Genomic DNA, 24,749 nt, shown 5'->3' with positions numbered 1-24,749 from the left:
GGCTAATAATGATGTATCTCTGGGTATCTCTTATGAGATTCCATAATAAGATTATGGATGATTTTATTTCTTGTTCTTTTCTTTTAATTTACTTTAATTTTCTACATTTCTAAGATGCCCATATATTGCTTGAAAGTAAAGAACTCTAGCAGTGGGTAAAGAATCCTCCTGCAATGCAGGAGGCCCGGGTTTGATCCCTGAGTCAGGAAGACCCGTGGAGGAGGGCATGGCAATCTACTCTAGTATTCTTGCCTGGGGAATTCCATGGAGAAAGGAGCCTGGCAGGCTACAGCCCATAGCGTTGCAAAGAGTCAGACACAACTGAGGGGACTGAGCACAAAGAACTCTACACACTCCCTATTGCTGAAAGTATTTGCACTCACAAACATCCTCTTGCTCTCAGAAAAAAGGGCATTATCTCACAGTGGGTCTTCTCAGGTGGCACTAGTGGTAGAGAATCTGTCTGAAAATGCGGGAGGCACCAGGGATATCTGGAAAATTCCATGGACAAAGGAGCCTGGTGGGCTACCGTCCATGGGGTCTCAAAAAAGGCAAACGTGACTATGCACACACCCACAACACACACATCCCACAATGAATGGTTTTTCATTCTTCTATTTTTCTTCCCTTACTTGACCAAATTTTTCTGAATACAAACCTTCCTTTAGCACATTTACCAGCAGAAGGATTTTGTAAATGCAAAAGACCAACAGCCTGCACTACCCATCTACACTTACACCATCTCCTTGGACCACACCATCAATAACACTGGATTAACATCCAAACACCCAGTCTCCAGCCTAAGTGTATTGTCTCTCTGACTGCAGGAAAGTTACTTAACATCCCTGATCTTTCTTTGCCACCTGTGAGTAGCCAACACAGGATGAAAGGAAAAATTAAATCAGGCAAGTGATGCGGCAGTGCTTTTAAAATTTTAAGACACTAGAAATGCTAACTGCTATTTTCATCATCATCTGTGGTGTCTCCTCCAAAATATTTTCAGGTATTCCTGTCACAATATTTAATGATGAGCCTATCGTGAAAAACTGTTAAAAGACTACTTAGGTAAAATGTCAATGAGAAGACAGGTAAATATAACAATCCTGTGAGAACACGAGTTTCTAACAGCATTCAGAATGGAGCTGAATAGAGCACAGCCACAGGATCAAGTGGTGTTGATCAGCATGTTCAACAGACCCAGATTCAAGACCCATCTCTGCTTCATCTGGACTGGAAGATATTGGTCAAGTAACCCCCATGATTTTACATCTTAGTTTTTCACCAGTGAGATATTAGGAACAAGTTGTAGAGGTTCTGTGATGATTAAACAGGACAAAGCACATACAGTGCTTATCTTGGTGCCTGGACCATGGTAGGAACCCCATCTTTCTGGAGGACCTCACTTACAATATAGCCGAGATGTGCAACAGTGATTCCAATTCTCAGAGGAAGGGAAATGATCAGAGGAGAATATTTCAAAAAATAAAGTAAAATGCTAATTATTTTTCATATTAAAGAATAGAATTTGTAATAACTTGGTGCCTGCATAATAATCCATACCACTCTACTAAAAATGTAGTCTTGTCAGAAATCATTTAAGTCTGTTAAAGCCCATACCAAAGACCAGAGCCTGACAGAGTCTCTGGATTCAACCCAACCATTACTCTTCTTAAAACGTGAACGTTGAAAAAAATAAACACTGGTTACTATGGGAACAAGGAACCCAAAGATAACATTTAGACAAAAGGGCCCTTGCCTTCCTTTAACTACCCAGAGGTCTTCTTTTCACCAGTCTTCTTATGCCATTTATTACTTTCTACCTTGTGTTAGAGTCATTTGTGCAGGGTCTGATCTATCCGCCTACACAGTAAGCTCTTTGAGTGCAGAAACCCTGTCATATTCATCTCTGGATTTCCAACAAAGCCTTGTACAAGAAAGCCATAAATAAGTAGTTTGTTGAGGGGGGAAGAAGAGCACATACTAAAAAGCACTGCCACAATTGAAAACTATGATTAGACTATTTAACCCTTGGGGGAAAAGTTAATCAAGCCTCCCAACCACTTGACTAGTAAGAATTATGCAATTAACCCGATTTTAGGCTAGAGAATCATTTAAGAGTTCTAATTCCTGCTGCATGATGATAACATGGAATTAGAATTCAGGCATATTGATACTAAAACGGTGAGCAAAGTTGTTTTTAACAGTGTTAGCTTTTGTATGAAATTATAACAAGCTAAGGCTATACTTCACCCATATCCATGTTTACCTGTTAATAGAAAAACTAAAATAATATTAGGAAGTCAAATTCAGTAACATTGTCATGCTAAAGGATTTCTGTAAAATAAATATCCAATTCTAGAGCTCATTTCCCCCTACAAACAGGAAAGCTATTTTGTTGGTGTACAGTCTTTAATTGACCCATCAAGGTCGAACGGTATTGCTGATTAATAACCAGGTAAATTCATTATTAGCAAATTAATGGAACAGATCAAAGCATATGTGTCGCAACTGTCACAGTTGCCTTCAGCTAAACTAACTGCAACCCACGGGGCTGAGCTGTCAAACCATGAACAGCATCCAACACAAAGGAATTAACAGTTTGACTAAGTTTATCATTTTTCCATATCACTGAGCCTGACTCCAAAAACATGTTTTATGTCAAATATGACTATTCTACTTTATGAAAAATATACTAGTGACAAAATATTTGTGCAATCCCTAACTCGAAACAGAAACTGTAATCGCATCTACAGACAGTTATATAAATTATGAGGTAGCTCACTTGGTAATTTTCTCCAGTGATGTGTTTAACAGGATTTCCTTATCTTACACTAATTTTATGATACTCAATTTTTTTGACATTACCATACAGGAAATGGTAACCCACTCTGGTGCTCTTGCCTGGAAAATCCCAAGGACGGAGGAGACTGGTGGGCTACAGTCCATGGGGTCACAAAGAGTAAGACACGTCCGGGCGATTTACTTACTTACTTACTTACACACAATGGACAAAGAAGCAGAAAAATACATACAAAGAAAAAGAAAAACCTACATGTTAACTATCTCCAGCACTTAACATGGAGATCTAAGGTCTAATCCTTTCTCTCCAACCTTACATATAACGGCTCAGTTTAAAAAGCAAATTAAACATCTAAAACTCAGTGCAGCCAAATAAACATTAAAAAAAAAAAAAAAAGGCAAATTAAAGCAATATTGTATTTTTCCAAAGAAGATATTAACCTTTGTCTTCTCAGTCTTTTGCCTATGTGCCTATGATCACTAGAAATGAGTAACTGATAAATAAATGTTTTCCTAGTAGCTAAAATGAATTTGTCTTTAATTTACAGAATGTGATGCTTTGAGAAGAATTTCTCAGGAAGGTGAGCTTTATCTGGCATCTTGGAGGAAGGAAGCATATTCCCAGCAGGTAGGTCTATAAAATGCTATGTAAAAAAGGAAGAGTCACCTTTTTAAGAGGTGAAAAAGAACCCATATAGTATTAGTTAATACTTGATGAAATGCTCGATTGAACTGATGTCTACTCACCAGCCTGTGGAGCATGACACACATACATTTCATGCTCAAGTCATCTCAGGGGATAAGGCAGGCAGGCACACTGCTTCCTGACACCCAGCAGCCATGTGCCGTCTAATGATCCACATACATATGTCTGAATCTTAAGGTCTAGATGGAAATGCGAAAAGGGTACAAAGCAGCACATGGATTTTCTCAAATCTGATCCACACTTGGCCAGAACAATCTTTTAGCTTCCCCACACAGGCTGCTTTGAGAGACAGACAGTTTGTCGGGCTCAGAACAAAGGGCCTGCTGGCGGGGACCAACACTAGATGGCAGATTTTCTCCTTGTACTTTTGCTGCTGTTTCTTAATTTTTACAATGTTGTGCTGCTTTCTAGATTGCAGATTTTGACATGCTATGCGCATGCAACTTTGAAGGTTCTGAGAGAATTCAGACCTATAAGGGGGTGCTGGTGGTAACAGAAGAGGGCAGGAGACTCACCCTGCACACAAGAGATCACTGAGGGCAACTCTATAACCCATATATGCTCCATGATTCATACTCTAAATCTGAAGCCATCACTCTAAATCCTGCAAGGGTGTGCTTGTAGAATCCTCTAGGAGTGTTTTTATATGCTGTTCCCATTTCAACGGTAATTACACTCACGTGCACACTTATATTCTGGGTGTGTGTGCGTGCTCAGTTCCAGTCGTGTCCAACTCTTTGCGACCCTATAGGCTGTAGCCCACCAGGCTCCTCTGTCCATGAGATTCTCCAGGCAAGAATACTGGAGGTGGGTGCCATGCCCCGCTCCAACGGATCTTCACAACCCAAGGATCCAACCAGTGTCTCGTGCGTCTCCTGCATTGCTGGCAGATTGTTTACCGCTAAGCCACCAGTGAAGTCTTTATATTCAGACATCAGGATAATGTCTATTTCAGGAGCTAAGCTACTGATTCAGTTGAAATTCACAATCTTTACCCTCAAGTGATCGCTTACCTAGAGTCAGACATCCTGGAATGTTAAGTCAAGTGAGCCTTTAGGAAGTATCACTATGAACAAAGCTAGTGAAGGTGGTGGAATTCCAGTTGAGTGATTTCAAATCCTAAAAGATGATGCTGTGAAAGTGCCATCAAATTTGGAAAACTCAGCAGTGGCCACAGGACTGGAAAAGGTCAGTTTTCATCCCAATCCCAAAGAAAGGCAATGCCAAAGAATGCTCAAACTACCACACAATACTCATCTCACACGCTAGCAAAGTAATGCTCAAAGTCTCCAAGCCAGGCTTCAACAGCACATGAACTGTGAACTTCCAGATGTTCAAGCTGGAGTTAGAAAAGGCAGAGGAACCAGAGATCAAACTGCCAACATCCACTGGATCATCAGAAAAGCAGAGAGTTCCAGAAAAACACCTATTTCTGCTTTATTAACTATGCCAAAGCCTTTGACTGTGTGGATCACAACAAAGTGTGGAAAATTCTGAAAGAGATGGGAATACCAGACCACCTGACCTGCCTCTTGAGAAATCTGTATGCATGTCAGGAAGCAACAGTTAAGAATCGGACATGGAACAACAGACTGGTTCCAAATAGGAAAAGGAGTACATCAAGGCTGTATATTGTTCACCCTCCTTATTTAACTTATATACAGAGTACATCATTAGAAATGCTGGACTGGATGAAGCATAAGCTGGACTCAAGATTGCTGGGAGAAATATCAATAACCTCAGATATGCAGATGACACCACCCTTATGACAGAAAGCAAAGAACTAAAGAGCCTCTTGATGAAAGTGAAAGAAGAAAGTTGGCTTAAAACTCAACATTCAGAAAACTAAGGTCATGGCATCCGGTCTCATCACTTCATGGCAAACGGATGGGGAAACAGTGACAGACTTTATTTTTGGGGGCTCCAAAATGACTGCAGATGGTGACTGCAGCCATGAAATTAAAAGACGCTTGCTCCTTGGAAGAAAAGTTATGACCAAACTAGACAGCTTATTAAAAAGCAGAGACATTACTTTGCCAACAAAGGTCCATCTAGTCAAAGCTATGGTTTTTCTAGTAGTCATGTATGGATGCGAGAGTTGGACCATAAAGAAAGCTGAGCACCAAAGAACTGATGCTTTTGAACTGTGGTATTGGAGAAGACTCTTGAGAGTCCCTTGGATTGCAAGGAGATCCAACCAGTCCATCCTAAATGAAATCAGTCCTGAATGTTCATTGGAAGGACTGATGCTGGAAGCTGAAACTCCAATACTTTGGCCACCTGATGTGAAGAACTGACTCATTGGAAAAGACCCTGATGCTGGGACAGATTGAAGGCGGGAGGAGAAGGGGATGACAGAGGATGAGCTGGTTGGATGGCATCACCAACTCAATGGACATGAGTTTAAGTAAACTCCAGGAGTTGGTGATGGACAGGGAGGCCTGCCATGCTGCAGTCCATGGGGTCACAGAGTCAGACACGACTGAGCGACTGAACTGAACTGAACCCTCAAGTGATAATCACTGGTGCAGCCTATTCATCCCACCAACATTTCCCTGGTGAATTTACTCTCCAGGTCTCCTATACAACTATCTCCTCATCTCTCCAACCTCAAACATCTTTTCATTCATTTCTGTCAATGATGACATTCCTTACCTTACTGAAAGAGCAGAATCAACAGAAAAAGACTTCTACAAGTCTGTACCTAAACCCACCAATCTCCTTGAACTTCTGCCTGCCCTCCCATCACTGTGGCTGCATGTCGAACAGTCATCTCTCCATTCTCCTGTCTAAGGCTGACATCTACTCTGATGCCTGGTCATCATTGCTTCCCATCCATCTGAGGACATTAGGCTTACCAATGTCCCTTCTCTTATTTCATTTTCCTACTCTACTGGATCATTTTCATTAAACAAGCTTTAAAAACAACCAACCTCCCTTCATCCTTTATTTTCATTGAGCTATCATCCCATTTCTCTGCTCCCCTGTATAGAAAATTTCTAGAAGAGTCATCCATACTCGTAAGTCATCTATCTTTGTTACATCATGCTTTATCTTGCCACTCTGCCCTGAACCCAGTATTGTAACACAGCACAGTAAGCCCAAGCCCTTAGCACAGAAGCCATTGCTCTGCATCATCACTCCACAGCCTGTTACCAGGCAATGGGTCCGGCCCAGCCATTGGTCAGTGCCTCAGTGGGCCCCGCCCACAAGCAACCAACAGTTAAGAAACGACAGTTAGTGAGGGGATTCAGGCAACAGTGGAGTGTGGTCATGAGGTGGAGAGTGTGGTAAGAGGCAGATCCCGACCTTCGCCCCTAGGCCCTCCAGCTCACCCAACCTTGGGCCAGCCCGTGAGCTGGGGGGCCCAGAGAACAGGCTTGGGGCTGTGTCTTAAAGGGCTTCAGAATCCTCACCAAGGCCACCCACCATCTTTGGCCCAGGCCTTGAGGCAGTGGTGAACCTTGCCACCATCCTGGTTTCTGCGACCTAAGAGCAGAGGCAGTGTGCCTGGGTCGCAGTCTATGGGACCTCCTGGTCTCTCCCTTTTGGGTGGCCTGAGGAGCCTAAGGGTCAGTTGGGTTGGACGTCTGGCTCCTTCAGCGACAACGGCTGGGCAGGATGTGGGAACCTGGCCCTGAAGGAGCTGCCACCTGAGTTCTGCTGCCTCTTAGACAGGACCTTGGAGGGTGAAAGCTGTACTGTGGGATCTCGCCCTTTCTTGTCAGGAGAGAGAATAACATTCATTTGCTAGAGATTTACAGGAACATTGTTACTTGATCATGACCTGACTTCAAAAACAAAGGATCTGACACCAGTAAGTCTGCAACAACTAACCACACCCCTCCCTCACCTTTCTGCTTTTAAAGAGGCTTTGCTGAAAGCTTTCAGTAGCTTTGGGCTCAGGCCTTAAGAACCATCTCCTTCCATGGAAGGGCCACCTCCTTCTATGGCCCTGTAATAAATCTTTCCCTGTTCCAAACTCCACTGTTTTGGTATTGTTTGGCCTTACTGTGCATCGGGCACACAGACTTGGTGATGTTCCATAACACTATCAGGCTTTTGTCTCTAGCACTCCACTGAAATAACTTGCCAAGGTCAAGAATGTGCTGCCTTTTGCCAAATACAATAATGAATTCTCAGTTCCCGTTGTACTTGATCTACGAATAACAACTGATGCAGCTTCCCACTCCTTCTTTCTTGAGATACTTCCTCTGTTTGGCTTGACAAAGTATAAGGCAAAGTGAAAGTCACTCAGCCGTGTCCAGCTCTTTGAGACCCCATGGACCATACAGTCCATGGAATTCTCCAGGCCAGAATACTGGAGTGGGTAGCTATTCCATCCTCCAGGGGATCTTCCTAACCAAGGGGTCGAACCCAGGTCTCCTGCACTGTAGGTGGATTCTTTACCAGATGAGTCACCATTCTCTCCTTGACCTCACCAGCCTGTCCTCACCCACCTGCTGACTGCTCCTTATCCACGCACCACCTGAGTGTGCAAGACCAATTTTCTCTTCACCACTCCCCTCCTACGTAAGCTCATGCAATTCTATCGCTTTAAAAACTATATGCACCAAACAGTTCTCAAATTTATTTATCTTGGCCCAGAAATATATCTCCTTTGAAATCTCAGCTCATGTACCCAAATGCCTACTTGACATCATTACATAGATCTCCACTAGACAACTCAAACTGAACATGCAAAACTGAATTCTTGATTCTGCCCCAAACGTGCAACTCCCTTCCCAATCTCAGGAGACAGCAACTCCACTCATTTGTACTTTCAGGCCCAAACCCTGAGTAATCTTTTTGTACTAGAGCACAGTGAGGACAGCCCTTAGCGTGCAGGTATTGCTGCAGGCCATTCCCCTGTGCCCTTTCACCAGGCAGTGGTCCCACTCAGGCACAGGTCAGTGCTGCTACAGGCCCCTCCCACAAGAAAGTGTTAATGAGTGACCACCGGTGGTCCTGCTCAGTCACTGGTCGCTGCTGTAGTGGGCCCTGCCCACAAGCTACCAACTGTCAAAAAGCCACAGTTAGGGGATTCAGCCAACCGGGGAGTGGTAGCTGTGAGATGGAGAGTGAGTTAAGACGCAGATCCCAACCTTTTCCCTGGGGCCCTCCAGCTCATTCAGCCTTGGACCAGCAGGTGAGCTGGGGAGCCCAGGGAACAGGCCGGGGCTGTGTCCTGCAGAGCTCCAGAGCCCTCATCAGGGCCACCCACTGCCTGGGTCCAGCCCTTGAGGTGACAGCGAACCTTTTCCCCATCCCTGCCTCTGAGACCTAATGGCAGTGGCCGTCTGCAAAGGATACAGTCTGTGGGACCATACAGGTGGCCCGGGGAACCTGAGGACCAGCTGGGTCCTGGGCTCCTGGCTTCCTCAGCAATGACAGCTGGGCAGGTCTGTGGACCTGGACCTCAGGGAGCTGCCAACTGAGATCAGCCTGCTCTTAGTCAGGATCTGGACCTTGAAGGGGGAAAGCTGTCCCTTTCTTGTCAGGACACGGACTAACATTCATTCATTACCCTACCAAACCTGACCTCAAGTACAAAGAATCTGACACCAAGAAGTTTGCAACAACTAATGACACCTCCTCCCTCACCTTTTCTATAAAAGGTCTTTGCTGAAAGCTTTCGAGAAGTTTTGGGTTTTTAAGACATGAGGCAGCCATCTCCTTGCATGGTCCTGCAATAAACCTTACTATGTTCCAAACGCCAGTGTCTGGCCTCACTGGGTACACAGACTTGCATTTTGAATAATATTCTGAGTTCTCTCTCCTCCATCCAGAAGTCTCCAGATTATCAATCTGTTTATTCATCGCCACCTCCATTATTCCCCACCCTGGTCCAGGTCACAGCATCATTTTTTGCACCACAGCAATAGCCTGACAACAGGCTCTCTGCTTCTACCCTAAAGTCTCTCTATGGGATCTATTCTCCATAAGGTAATCACAGTGCTTATTTTAAAGTTTAACTCAGATCATGCAGCTCTTCTGCTCACAAACCTTCAATGGTTTTCCATGCACAAACAGTGAAATCCAAAGTCTTCACCACAGGGTATATGGCCCTACATGATTCAGCCCCTGATAATCCTCTGACCTCACTCCCTACCACTCTGGCCACACTAGTTCCCTGGCTGTTTCTATAACTGCTTAAGACATGCTTCCTGCTCAGAATCTTTGCAATCAGCTTTGCTCTGCCTAAAAGTCGCTTGCTCCACACAACCTTACGGCTGATTCCTCACTTCTGTCAGAGGTCTGCTCAAATATCCCTTTACTTAGACAGCACTTTTATGGTATGTAGAATTCTATAATGGCCTCCAACCTTCCTGTCCCCTGGTGTAAGTGCCCTGTGTAATCCTCTCCTCTGAGTCTGACCCACAGCTTTAAATACGATGGACTCTCACTCCTGTAATTATGTTACATTTTATGGCAAAAGTGAAGGGATTTTGCAGATATAATTCAAATTCCAAATCAGATGATTTTTACTTAATCAAAAAGAGGATTAATTCTAGAGACTTCACTGGTTGTCCAGAGGTTATGACTCAGCCCTCCCAGTGCAGAGGATCCGGGTTTGACCTCATCAGAGAACTAGTTCCCTCATGCCACAGCTGAAGATCTCACAAGCTGCAACCAAGACCCAGTGCAGCCAAATAAATATTTTTTAAAACAGGAGATTATTCTAGATGAGACTGGCTAAATTAGGTGAAAAATCTTTAACAGAGGGACTGAGCCCTTGGAGGGGAGGGGAGTTGGTCTCTGGCTGCCTCTGAAGAAAGCAGTCACGCTATTAACTGTCTAGACTGGGGTTGGCCTACAAGAGCCAAGGAAGGAACCTGCAAGGAACTGAATTCTGCCCACACCCAGATGACCTTGAAAGAAGCCCGTAGCTCCAGGTGAACAGGCCTTAACTGCTGTCTGGTGAGACATGGCACTCTCCTACAGTCTCCTAGGTAGACTATGTCTGGATTTCTGACCTACAGAAGCTGTGAGATAATAAATTGACATTGTTTTAAGCCACAAAGTTTTTGGTAACCTGTTACACGGCAGTAGAAAACTCACATGCATTCCTTAATAGAGAATAGCACCATCAGACTTTCTAGCCTCCTGATGGCAGCTTTTCCATCAGAGAAATCGAGATATCATATCAGTAATGCTCCTACTGGACTCGTTCCCTACCTCTAACATGTAAGCTCCTGGAGGGCAAGAAATTTGTCTTCTGTCTCTTCCCTTGTTGCATCATGAGGCCTAGAACAGTGGCGTGCACAAGGCAGGTGCTCGATAAACATCTATAGGATGAATGAGTGTATCTGCTGTTTATGTTTACATCAGCACAGAGTGATCTCAAAAACTTAACAGCATTTAACTTTTAAGTTTCAAAGGCTACTTCTCAAATTACAGTTGACCTTCAAACAACAGGGATTTGAACTGTGCTGGTCAAGTTATATGTGGATTTTTTTCCCCAACATACCACAGGACTACACAGCCTGTGGTTGATTAAATCTGTAGATGTGGAACTGTGTATACAGAGGGCTATAAAGTTAAAAGTGGATTTTCTACTTTGTTGGGAGTCAGTGCCCCTAATCCCCACACTGTTCATTACTGTATAAGGAGTGCCCTTGAAGGAATCCAACAATATATTCTGAAAGATTTGTGAGTTCTCAAATCAAAACACTAGTATAAACAAATACCCTGTAAACAATTAGACATAAACATATGTTTGCTAAAAATAAGCTCTATTAAAATTCACTTTTTTTTGAAAGTATCATTGATTCATTTCATTTTCAGAACACTATTAATAGATCCTTTTACATTAGCCTTCTCAATAGCTAGTTAAATGTTGACTAAAAGGCAGTAGAATCAATGGGATTTGATTGAGCAACTATACCAAAAAATACTAGTTAATTGTTGAAAGTCATTCAGAAAGCAAATAGTTTCTAAGAGATACCAGAAAGTTCTGTCCTGCTTGAACTGTTGAATACATTGATCAGTGTTTTGAATAAAGACACAAAAGATAGGGTCATCAAACTGACAAGTGATGTATATACAAACACTGTCTCTAATAAAGACAGACACAGTGACAGGAGCAAAATGTACAGAGGGCAAGCAATGAGTCAAAATCAACAGGTCCATTATTATACTGACAAACGGTAAGACATACACAGAGTTTTACAGCACAAGTAGCAATTCAGAATCAGATTTGGTAGCATTTCAAATAGGGGAAAAAAAAAAAAAAAACAACCAAGAACAGAGATTTTTTTAATTTGACTGATGGGTCAAGCTAAATTCATCACCAAATTACACAGCTATTGTAAAAGGCAATGAAAACTTGGGCTGATTTAGGAGAAATAGAGTCCAAATTGCCAAAAATCACATGATATATCTACTGTTCCAGTCTGCTTAGCTCCCACCTGGAATCCTGCATTTAAATATGAGTGCTACATTTAAAAGGAACATGGTTAAATGGAAAAGAGTTTTAGAGGTCAAAGAGGTCTTGCAGTAAACAAAGGTAAATGAATTCCTATCCTGCAGAACTTCTTAGAACCTTTAATGTTAATGTTCTTTGTGATTTCCAAAAAAAGGTGTGTGTGTGTGTGTGTGATAGATGGATATGACACACTGTTTCTTAATTTATTTGAACATGGAACTCTTTCTTCATGGAGAATCTTATAACACTAGTGATCTAAGCCGTAAACTCAGGAAAACCACCACCTAGGCCCAATGTTCAACATCACTAATTATTAGAGAAACACAAAACTACAATAAGGTATCACCTTACACCAGTGAGAATGGCCATCTTCAAAAAAATCTACAAACAATAAATGCTGGAGAGGGTGTGGAGAAAAGGGGACTCTTTGCACTGCTGGTAGAAATGTAAATTGATACAGCCACAATGGAGAACCGTTTGGAGACTCCTTAAAAACTAAAAACTGAACTATTACATGACCCACCAGTCCCACTACTGGACATATACTTTTAGGAAACCATAATTCAAAAAGACATTCACCCCTATGTTCATTTCAGCACTGTTTACAAGAGCTAGGACATGGAAGCAACCTAAATGTCCATCAACAGATGAATGGATAAAGAAGATGTAGTACATATACCCAATGAACTATTACTCAGCCATTAAAAGGAATGAGTTTGGGTTATTTGTAGAGACGTGGATGGACCTAGAGACTATCATACAGAGTGAAGTAAGTCAGAAAGAGAAAAACAAATTTTGTATATTAACGCATATATATAGAATCTAAAAAATATATGAAAGTGAAAGTGAAGTCGCTCAGTGGTGTCCGACTCTTTGCAACCCCGTGGACTGTAGCCTACCAGGCTCTTCCATCCACGGGATGTTCCAGGCAAGAATACTGGAGTGGGTTGCCATTTCCTTCTCCAGGAAATCTTTCAGACCCAGAGATTGAACCCAGGTCTCCCGCATTGTAGGCAGACGCTTTACCATCTGAGCCACCAGATGAACCTATTTGCAAAACAGAAATATAGATGCAGACGTAGAGAACTAACAAATGGACACCAAAAGGAGAAGGGGCAGGCAAGATTAACTGAGAGACTGGGACTGACATGTATGCACTACCATGCATGGAACAGGTTACACTACCATGCCTGGAACAGGTAACCAGCGAGACCCCGCTGTACCGCACAGAGAACTCTACTCAATGACCTGTGGTGATCTAGATAGGAGAGGAATCCAGAAGGGCGGGGACACGCATATACAAATGGCTGGCTCACGTTGCTGTACAGCAGAAACTAGCACAGTGTTGTGGTGCGACTATACTCCAATTAAAAAAATGTAGACTAGATGTAGACTACATGTCAGTAAGGGCCATCAACGAGGAGGAGTAGAAGGGGGGTACAGAACTGTATCATGAGAAGCAAGGCCAAAACTATTTTGCCGAGGAAGGGTGAAGAGTAAGCCTGGCAACCAACAAACACTTCTCAGAAAAATGAGGGAATGCAGTTGTTCTGTACTGTCCTGGTACCTAGAGCAATACAGTATTTCCAAGGAAGGCTCAAAATATGCTTTTTAACACTCTCTTCAGGAGATTTTTATCCAGAGGGCCCGATAGTTGCTCTAAGGGTCAGAAATAGAGTCCAGAACAGGATGGTCAGCCAAATCTTCAGGAAGACCACTGCAATTAAAGCTTTTTACTATCACAGGGATGATGGTGGAAACAAGAGTGAGCTGAAGTATGTACAGGGGCTGGTTAATACCCAGCAGGGACATCAAAGAAAAGACACCTGCATTCGTGAAGCAGGAGGTCAGATGACTTCCAACACTGCACTTCCAACAGCACATGCTCAGGGGGCTAGTCTGAAACCTCCACAGTCTCACTCACCCTTATGTCTCAAAGACAAATATGGAGCCCAGCACAGAATGGCTCTCTCAGAAATACTGGTGCAATGTGTGAATAAATGAAGTGAAAAATAAAAGTGTCTGGCTCCAAAGTCAAATGAAAAGAGAATGGCTATTTCATTTTTTGGAGATTGCTAAATACACCAATTGTGAATCACAATCAAGGTTCCTCATAAATATAAGGAAATAGTCTTGTAATAATTTCACATCTTGACTTGGAAATCAACTCTGAATTAAATCACACCAAGGGTTGCTGTGAGGTTCCCACAGTAAATATGTGAAAATGCACTGCAGATTGTAAATGACTATCAGAAGGACGGGGTGATTACGGTAATAATAATCCAGCCCAACAGATTATGATAATTCAGAGGGCTGGAAACTAACCTTGAAAATGAAACCAACTTTTATAGCCACAGGTCTGAAAAAGGTCCATTAGCCATGTGTTCTGTTTAATTGTCAAAGGAGGGCATATTTTAAAACACCTTCAAAGATGTGATGGTGTTCTAATTGACCTGGTAAGTTAAGCTATTTATAGTTAACTCTAAGCAAATTTCTTTAGTCATGAGACACCAAATTCTCAACAAAGAATATACATTAAATCAACCTTATATTTAGAAATTCTCAAAATAGAAAGCTTTCTTTCACTAGATACAAAGACTAGACTGTCAGATACTATATTTGTATCCCTTTCCTAGAAGACTGAGGGTTCTTTCAAAATATATCTATCATTTCTCCACAGTGGCTGATCAAACCTGTCACTGAAGAATGTTCTGAACAGGCAACTTGTAGTACAAGCAGGGTTTATTTCTGTCAGAGGCTGACTGCTGAAGTGTGAAAGAAACTCATTAAAAATCTCTTACTGTGAACTTACATTGTTAAAAAAAAAAAAGAAAGAAAGAAAGAAAAGGGGAAAAGAGAAAGAAAAACCCAAGAAAGAAAAAGGAAGGAAAAAAAAAGAAAAACTTAATGAAGGGTACACTGAGATACACTCATATGGTGCTTTTCTTTCTTATTCTTCTTGAGGAAACAATTACAAGAGGGCAATTAGTCCTGGGAATACAGCCCACACTGACTATCCCAGGAAATCAAATAAGATCATTTTATTTTATGCTAATATTACGAAAAGCTAAGGAAGTAGATTAGAATATTGTACTATAGGAAAAACGACGCAAAACAAACAACATTGTTTACCTTAATCTTAAAACGAGGTTTACGGCACAAGAAGCTTCTCTGTAGTCTTCACTAGCATTGGGTAGGCCCTTTAAAAACAAAACAGCCAACAGTTATAAACTCGGGAAACAAATGCATAAAATCATGATAACCATTGATTCGTAAGAGTCCTTTCTTCCTGGAAATTTCAATACTAGGCCTTTTATTACAGGCCTATTATTTGGGCACAAAACACCTCTGTGTGAAGGCTGGAATGATGTTTATCTCCCATCACAACTGTGGATCTGAATGTTTCATATAGAAAGCCTCGGTAGGAGGATGGGCCCTGTGAACAATTGGTATACGCTGCAGTAAGTCCAAAGAAGAAAGATCAGCCATCTAAAGGGGCACCTTGCAACCTGAGCCATGGATGGCATCTACTGGGCCTTGGGGATGCACAGAGGTTGGGCACTTTAAACTTCAAAGATGCAGAGGAAGAAGGAACCTAGCAGATGAGGCCAGTTTGCCTTTCTCACCTAGAGCCTGTTTCCTTGAGCACAGATCATCAGTCATGAATGCCTCTACGGAACAGGCCCTTCCTACTTTATGAATCCTTGGACATGAGACCTTCCCGTCAGAGCAGAAAAGATAAGGAATTTTTGGTCAAGACTTGGCTCTGCCACTGACCAGCTTTGCAAACGTGGGCAAGTCATTCTGTGAACGTATTTTCTCATCTACTAAATGGGCATAATATTTGCCTCGAAACTTTCCTGGGAGAACAAATACTATATATGAAAAGGAGTCCAACTATACCATGTTATACAATACTAGGTATCCTAATTCCTTTTTCCATTTCCTTTATTCTTTGCCTTTTGATCCTTTATTATTCCTACATCTCCTTTCATCATTCAACCAATCCCTACAGTTTATCTCAAGGTGCTATACTAAGTTGCCTGCTAAGTTGCTTCAGTTGTGTCTGACTCTGTGTGACTGTAGCCTGCCAGGCTCCTCTGTCCATGGGATTTTCCAGGCAAGAATACTGGAGTGGGTTGTCATTTCGTTCTCCAGGTGAATCTTCCTGACCCAGGGATCGAATCCGTGTCTCTTACGTCTCCTGCAATGGCAGGCAAGTTCTTTACTTATGACTAGCACCACCTCGGAGAAGGCAATGGCACCCCACTCCAGTACTCTTGCCTGGAAAATCCCATGGATGGAGGAGCCTGGTAGGCTGCAGTCCATGGGGTCGCTAAAAGTCAGACACGACTGAGCAACTTCACTTTCACTTTTCACTTTCACGCATTGGAGAAGGAAATGGAAACCCACTCCAGTGTTCTTGCCTGGAGAATCCCAGGGATAGGGGAGCCTGGTGGGCTGCCGTCTACGGGGTCGCACAAAGTCAGACACGACTGAAGCAACTTAGCAGCAACAGCGCCACCTAGGAAGCTAAGTTGCTTAATACAAAGTAAAGACATAAACTGAATCCTGGTTCCACCTCTAAGCTGTTGTGCAACCGTGGATGAGCCACTTGACCTCTGCAAATCTTTGCTTCCTCATCTATAAAACAAGGTCAAAGACTAGATGTCTGACCTGCAACCATGAAAGCCCATCACTCCCTCTCCTATGCATACAGCTATTTCATAAAATAGAGATCAGGTGGAATAGAAATAAATTTAAATGGAATATGCAGATTTAGGGGGAAATTTGATCACCGGGCTGGTAATACTTGATAGTATAACCACTTTGAGCTTCCCACATAGCTCATCTGGTAAAGAATCCACTTGCAATGCAGGAGACCCCGGTTCCATTCCGGGTTAGGAAGATCCCCTGGAGAAGGGATAGGCTACCCACTCCAGTATTCTTGGACTTCCCTGGCAGCTCATATGGTGAAGTATCTGCCTGCACTGCAGGAGGCCTGGGTTCGATCCCTGGATTGGGAAGATCCCCTGGAGGAAAGCATGGCAACCCACTCCAGTGTTCTTGCCTGGAGAATCCCATGGATAGAAGAGCCTGGCATGCTACAGTCCATAGGGTTGCAAAGAGTCAGACATGACTGAGCGACTAAGCATAGCACATAACCACTTTGAGAGCCGAAGGGCTTACTATTAACTAAGTGGCAAAATCAAAATGGGGGGCCTACACTCTGAGTTTGTATAGTCCCTACCCTGGATAGGTCAGCATCCTTCATCAGGACCCAACACAACTCATGGCACACGAGTTCTGTCATATAACTTTTAATATGAATTCATTTCACAGTCACTGAACTATTATTTTTACAAGGAAAGTTGTAGAGATAAACTGGCTCATGAAATTCAAGGATAAAAGAATTACAAAAACGTCATAGAAATCCAACCAGGAGCAAAGAAAGAAAAGTATCAATTAACTATAATGTTTTTGTGAAATGTCATGTATGAAACGAGATGCCAGTCCAGGTTCAATGCACGATGCTGGATGCTTGGGGCTGGTGCACTGGGACGACCCAGAGGGATGGTATGGGGAGGGAGGAGGGAGGAGGGTTCAGGATGGGGAACACATGAGAAATAAAGGAAAAAAAAAAAAAACAATAGAATCCCTAAAAAAAAAAAAAAAAACTATAATGTTTTGTGACTGGAACCTAGTAGAATCCTTTTCCCATTTCACACAGTACCAGCAATTTCGGAAGCAGTCTGGTAATCAGTTCTTGCTTTTGAACCTATCATTTAAAGGTTGGAGGCCCTGAGAAGCATGGTCAATAGTGACAGTCCTCTATTTTTCCATACCCATTAAAAAAGAGAGTTTACAAGCCCCTGCTCTGGAAGCACTACCCTGATACTGTCTATCTTCCTAAAACGTCAGGTTTGTTTTTTTTTTAATCTGTCTTCAAAGCATCTCAAACGTAAATGACAGGCAGAGAAACGTACCTGAGAGTCCTGCACAGAAAGGGACTGTATCTGCTCGGGGATGTTGCTGGCGTTCACCACCATCTGTTAAGAGAGCCACCGTGACAGCACATTAGGGCACCAAAATGGGACATTAAGGTCAGTGTGGTTACATTAAGTCTCAGTTATCAGAGACAAAAATCTTAAATAATTTAAGTAATTTTAAAGCACCATTTCCTGGAGTGTGGTCCTTTGACAACCTGCCTTGGGATCACCAAGGACACCACCTGGCCTAGGATTCAGAATTTCATTGAGACAGGAGAGAATCTGCATCTTTAATAAGGTGCCCGGGTGACCCTTATGCTTCTAGAGAACCACTGAGCTTAAGTGAAAACACACAGACAATTTGGTATTTTAAACTTGATAACAGAAAGATGCTCAAGGACCATTTTTTTTTCTCGTTGCACAACTTCATCTCAAGATGGGAGCCCCTTAATGAAAGGATGTTAGGATTAGCACAACTTGCCCCTTTTAATCATTACTTTGAACAATTTATTTGCAGCACTGGATTTCAAAAAATATCTTCCCCAGAAGAGAATCTAGAGCGAGAGATTATATTTCTCCCTCTAAGCTAGAAACCTGACCCCAATGTGATACCCCAAATATTTCTGCCTTATGCCCCACTTTTGTGAACTCTGCCCTGGAATACAACTTGAAAGACAAACTGAAAGAGACACAGCAGCAAAAAAGAATGAAAAAGACATATTATTGCCTAAACTTACTATCAATTCTAAAAGTATCAGAAGTCATCAGAAATTCTTTGTGCCAAGAGTTTTCTAAAGTTTGAGCATAAAATTTTTGTATGCTTTTGCAAAGATAACTGTGTGCATGTTTCCACAAAAAATAGTTATTTTTGTGTTAGTAATGAAGAAATAGGGGGAAGTGCACCTGCATCTGCAATTTACTTTGAATTGCATCCAAAATCAAAGATGGACCAACAGATGAATAGACAACTGTGAGATGAAGCAAGTACAGCAATGGCAGAATTGAGGTAATTGCTGGGTAGATGTTCACTATGAAATGCTTTTAATGTTGTCATATTTTGGAAATTTTTCACAGTAAAATGTTGGGGTGAAACGATTATCTTAGAAGAACAATTAACCAGTATTTACTAACCAGCCAGAGGACCTTCGCCCACCCCAAATGAATTCTTGTAAAGAATTTTCCAGACCGATTCCACAATCTTCTTTATCTTTAAATTTAAAAAAAAATATTTATTGAAGTAGAGTTGATTTACAATGTTGTGTTGCTTTCTGGTATACAGCAAAGTGATTCACTTACACATATATATTCTTTTTCATATTCTTCTCCATTATGGTTTATTACAGGATATTGAGTATAGTTCCCTGTGCTATACAGTAGCATCTTGTTCATCTGTTTTACATATACTAGTGTGTATCTGCTAATCCCAAATTCCTAATTTAACACCCTACTTTTGCTAATTATATTTGTTTTCTATGTCTGTGAGTCTGTATCTGTTTTGTAAATAAGTTTTTTTTTTTTTTTAATGTTTTCGTTTTTCATCCCGAGGCATGTGGGATCTTAGCTTCCTGACTAGGGATTGAACCCTCACCCCCTGCATTGGAAGGCAAAGTCTCAACCACTGGACTCCCAGGGAAGCCCAGTGAAAAGTTCATTCTTAGTTAAGGTTTGAGATACAACCAAAAGCCACATGAGCACCTACAGAATATTCTACCTTTCGTCAAAGAAGTTTTGTAATCTGGAAAATTCTTAATGGCATTTACTGCAGGTGACAGCTTCTCTCGTCCCTGGGGAGGTCCATCTCCCGCCCTGACCCTTACTCCTGGGCCATCAGGAGCACTGAGAACTACTTAGCTGGACTGGGGGCTGGAACCCCATGCATACCACATAGCCTCACTGTGTAGGTATAACCCTGCATGTGAGAAAAAAACCAGTCTGCAGCCCCCACTGGTATACGAAGCATGCAGAGATGTACAGGAGTGGTGGAGAGAGGGTGTCCCTGCACAAAATCTCTTCCTTGACAACCAACTCTAGTCTGCTAGAGCTCACCACCAAAGATCCCGTTCTATTAGTTTAGGGCATGACTTCTGGGTATACATTTTCAAATGTCAAAACTTACAAGAAAGCTAACACATTAAGCAGCTGTCATTCATTAACAGTAAAATATATATTTGTCTAATGAGCTTTTTTTTCTTTTTTGCTTTTAAACAGTTCGCTTTAAGATGGACACTTGAGAAAATGAGTGTTTTTATAGGAAGAGCAAAGAAAAATCATAGATTAATACTGGACACAGCCCCGGAGCCAGGACTCTGGGACTGAATGAAAGAGGAAAAGATCTTGGAATGGAGAGAAAAAAGTGACCACATCCGTTTTTCTAATTTTTCATAGTCTCTGTCTAATCTTCTCATTTTCTGTTTTTAACAAGGCCATAGCTAAATGCAATGTGTTACCCTGGATTGGATCCTGAGACAGAAAAGGGATGTCAGTGGATAAACCAGTGAAATTCAAATAAAATCTGAGATTTGGCAGACAATAACGCAGCACTGACATGACTCAGCGACTAAACGATGACAAACAAAAGATCACTGATGAGTTTAAGTTGTGACCAACGTACCAAGGCTACAAAAAAAATTAACAGTGAAAGAACACAGAGGAGGAATGGATGAGAACTCCAAACTATCTTTGCAAGTTTTCTGTAAACCTAAAATCACTCCAAAGCAAAAGGTTTATTCTCAGAAATACAGAAGACTAATTTTAGCCACAACTAGTTAGAAAGCCAGTCACCTGCAAAAAGAACACCTTTTAGGAAGTGATATCATAAAAACATCAAGTTAAAGCCAGCTGTGATGACTACGGCTCGGTACAATCAATTTGGAGGGAGAAATCAAATCTTGGCCTCCCACGACAAATGGATATAAGACCAACAACATGAGAGCGGACAGGCTTTTGGAAAATGCAATGTCATCAGAAGTAATTTTAAAAAGCTAAAGGCAGTTTTAACAATCATCCAGTGATGCAATGAATTTAGCTTTTACATGGTGTCTAAGCTGTGGTGCAACTCACTTACCCGAAATCCACACCAAATGTATTTTCTCTTCAGAACGAAATATCAGAGTTTGGAAACGATGAACCTAGCCTAGACTCCATGACAAAATTCTTCAATATACCTGCTGTGGGCCCTACAGAGCTTCTGTCATCAAATCTGCCCACTTGGCATCATTGCTTTCAATCATTAAGAAACGAGGACAACTTTCCCAAAAGGATGTCTGAAGGGTCACAGTTGTTTGGGAGGAGGGAGGCTTGTTTGAGACTTCTAATAGGCAGTTATTTAAAACAAATCTTCAGGGACGTGGAGCACACAACCTTCCTGGATTCCAGTCTGGACTTCTGAATTCAGAGCAGCTGGTGTGGTTTTCCTAGTCAGTGGTCCTTGATCCTAGTTAGCCACATGTCAGAATCACACGAGCAGCTTTTTATAAATCAGAATTGCCCCGGACATCATTCCAAACCACCAAATTGTAATTTGATTTGCTGGGTCTAGGGATCTGCATTTTTAAAGCTCTCAGTTTTTCTGATACGGAGCCAGGATTGCAAATCATGTTTTCATGTCACCTAACATATGAATTATTTACTTACTACAAATTAATAGTTAATAGTAGGTGACTAAAACTTTGCAAGGCTATTTCTAAAAAACCAAGTTAGGGACACACTAGGACCAATTTCTCACTGAGTCTGGCTATAAATCTCAGTAGATAAGTGGTGTAACTCTGCAACTTGACAGTTTATACCAGAATGTCTCATCTCCAAATACGGCCCAGTACCAGGCACATCTACCAGTGTCCCTCTGGCAAATACCCAACTCTGGCCTTCTCGATTTTCTCCAACTAATGCTATTAATAACTGGACATTCTGTCTTATGCTTCCCGGGAAGCCAAAGAGTCCCTCACAAAACCAGCATTTCTAAAATGCCCCTCATCTATTACAGCATCTCAATCTAAATAGGGAATTACTAAGATTACTTTCTCTAAACTTCAGCTCGATTATAAAACGTCTTCTGTCTCTTCCTCCCTTTCTCATCTATTCATAAATACGATAGAAGTATTCAGACATTTGTTTAATGTTTGATTTTCAGTACATGGGTATCTATGTCACCAGCAAAAATGTACAGCACACCTACCTGATACTAAGGGAAAACAGGAATAAAATACCACCCCAGGCACCCAGTGGTTTATAGTCAAGTAAACAACTCAACTGCAATTTAAATGATAAGTATTACTGAAAAGCTTATTAACATGTAAAGACAGTGGCATTTCAATGTACCATTTAGTACAGACTAAGCGTTTTCCCTCTAAAAGATGTTTAAAGGTAAATGGTACACAGTCTGAGACTGTATATAGCTTTCCCCCCCCAGTTTTATTGAGGTATAGATGACAAGATATTTAGCATGACACAGCTTTTGATAATAGCAGCTATAAAAATCCAAAGTCAGCAGATTCTATCACAATTTTGTGTACTTATGCTTTATTTATATGTGCACTCCTCAAAATGCATACACAAAAAATGTTAATGGAATATAGTCTGTAATAGCAACCTCAATGTTCTCACCAAGAAAGAAATGGTTAAACCACTGTGATATGGAATACCCCTCAGCAGTTAAAAATAAAGAGGCAATTCTATAGCAAGTACTGTGGAAAGATTTCCAAGATATAAGGCAAGATGCAACACTTTATAGTTTTTATGATCTTAATGTTTTTAAAATGATATGCTAGATTTCTTTACATACATATTTGTATGTGAACAAACAAGAAAAGTTCTGGAAGAAAACAGTGCAAACTGATAACCTCTGGAAAGACAGGACAGTCACAGGGGTCTGAGGGGCAGCAAGATAAAATGGTCCTTTAGAGTTATTTCTCTTTAATTCTCCCATACCTTTTACAAGTCTTCATGTCCCTCTCAATAAGGCCTACAAAGACCCACACATTTAAAATCATAAACTCCGACCATACCATACCTCACCCTCTACCCTATTTGATTTTTTCCCCATTACTCTTATTCCATTGTAACAAACCACATAATTTACTTATGAACACTACTGGATATAATTTATCTACTCCCACCGGAATGGAGGCTTCACAAGGACTCTGTTTTCCTCACTGACATATCCCCCAGTGCCTACTAAAACAGTGCACATCAAACAGTGCACATCATATGCTCATTACACATATTTACTATATCATTTATATTTATATAATTTACTTATATTTGTTGAATATATTTAACAATTTCAATTTCCTTTATAATAAATTAAAAAATAGCTTTTGCTTCACATCCAAACAGCAATTTGGTGTGACTGGCAAATCACAGGGCTACCTTAATTAAAAGCTGAAAGGACACAGGAACCATCATTGGAGAGAATGAACACAGCACATGATACTGAAATGTTAGCCCTGCCAAAAGCAAATAAACAAACAACAAAAAAAAAGAAACAAAAATGGTGGAAGTTGTGTAACAGCAGGTGGAGCTGGTGATTTCTAAAGTTTGGTAGGAGTGTTTACATCCAAACTAATGTATACTTTCACAGAAATAAGCCTATCTTGAAGGCTGAGCGCCGAAGAATTGATGCTTTTGAACTGTGGTGTTGGAGAAGACTCTTGAGAGTCCCTTGGACTGCAAGGAGATCCAACCAGTCCATTCTGAAGGAGATCAGCCCTGGGATTTCTTTGGAAGGAATGATGCTAAAGCTGAAACTCCAGTACTTTGGCCACCTCATGCGAAGAGTTGACTCATCGGAAAAGACTCTGATGCTGGGAGGGATTGGGGGCAGGAGGAGAAGGGGATGATAGAGGATGAGATGGCTGGATGGCATCACTGACTCGATGGATGTGAGTCTCAGTGAACTCCAGGAGTTGGTGATGGACAGGGAGGCCTGGCGTGCTGTGATTCATGGGGTCGAAAAGAGTCAGACACGACTGAGCGACTGATCTGATCTGATACACTTCCTTAATTATGCCCAAGTTCCCAAGATGGGCACAGATGCCACTGGGAAATCAAATGAGTCTAGATACAGTGAAGTGCCAAAGACTTCAAATCCCACTCAAGAAGGTTAATGCTTAATGACAAACTGACAGCATGCCATACACCGCTCTCTTTCCTGGCTACGAAGACAATACAGTTGCCAAAAAGATATTGCTTTTATTCAAATAACAGATCAGTTTTCAGAGCAATTTCAACAAGCACATAGTAAGATATTCTCAAAGTAAACTTAACAAATCCTCATGAAGAAAGAAATGCTAGGTTTCTAGATAGTATATCTAGATAGGTATCTAGAAAGTACCCATCTGTCTGTACTAGTAAGGCATGACTACAGTAAATACCATCCAAAGAAGATGTCCTGCAGTGAACCAATAATGAATGATTTTTGAGTCAAGAATGCTATCGAATCAAGTTACTGTGTTCTATTTCTAGGGAGAACTGACACTTCTTGTTTACAGACACTCTTAGATGAAAAACCTTGATCGGCACTTCACTCTAGATAAACAGAAAAGTGGGCAAGAAGAAGGCAGAGTTCATGACAACAGGTCAAGATCATTCCAAAAACATGGCAGGATATGTGTGTGGCCAGTGTGTCCTTCTATGAGACTCACCACCATCTATGTAACTTCCTTGATCAAAGCTTATATTTTATGTATAAAATAGATTCATTCATATGATAAATAAAGGGGGAAACAGGATCTGAAGGAGTTACCAATAGGAGGCAGGCCCGTCAATGAGACATGAGAAGGGAAAGAATGGCTTGTGTCTCTGATGTTCTCTTCTTAGATGGTCCATC

General features: G+C 41.5%; 1 protein-coding gene across 2 annotated transcripts in view; it reads right to left on the bottom strand.

Annotated features, from left to right (window-relative positions):
* Positions 1 to 24,749, bottom strand: part of STK39 (serine/threonine kinase 39) — a 321,213-nt gene that overhangs the window by 104,145 nt on the left and 192,319 nt on the right. For both annotated transcript variants that reach the window (XM_070803818.1, XM_019971542.2), the window contains exons 13-14: positions 17,921 to 17,983; positions 15,066 to 15,133 (exon numbers count right to left, since the gene is read on the bottom strand). In XM_070803818.1, the coding sequence (XP_070659919.1) occupies positions 15,066 to 15,133; positions 17,921 to 17,983 (131 nt within the window). The remainder of the gene's footprint in view (positions 1 to 15,065; positions 15,134 to 17,920; positions 17,984 to 24,749) is intronic.

Source organism: Bos indicus, chromosome 2 (genome assembly GCF_029378745.1).
Source record: "Bos indicus isolate NIAB-ARS_2022 breed Sahiwal x Tharparkar chromosome 2, NIAB-ARS_B.indTharparkar_mat_pri_1.0, whole genome shotgun sequence".
Taxonomy (NCBI): domain Eukaryota; kingdom Metazoa; phylum Chordata; class Mammalia; order Artiodactyla; family Bovidae; genus Bos; species Bos indicus.
The sequence above is the reverse complement of the archived record's forward strand: the minus strand, read 5'-3'. Positions and strand labels throughout refer to the sequence as shown.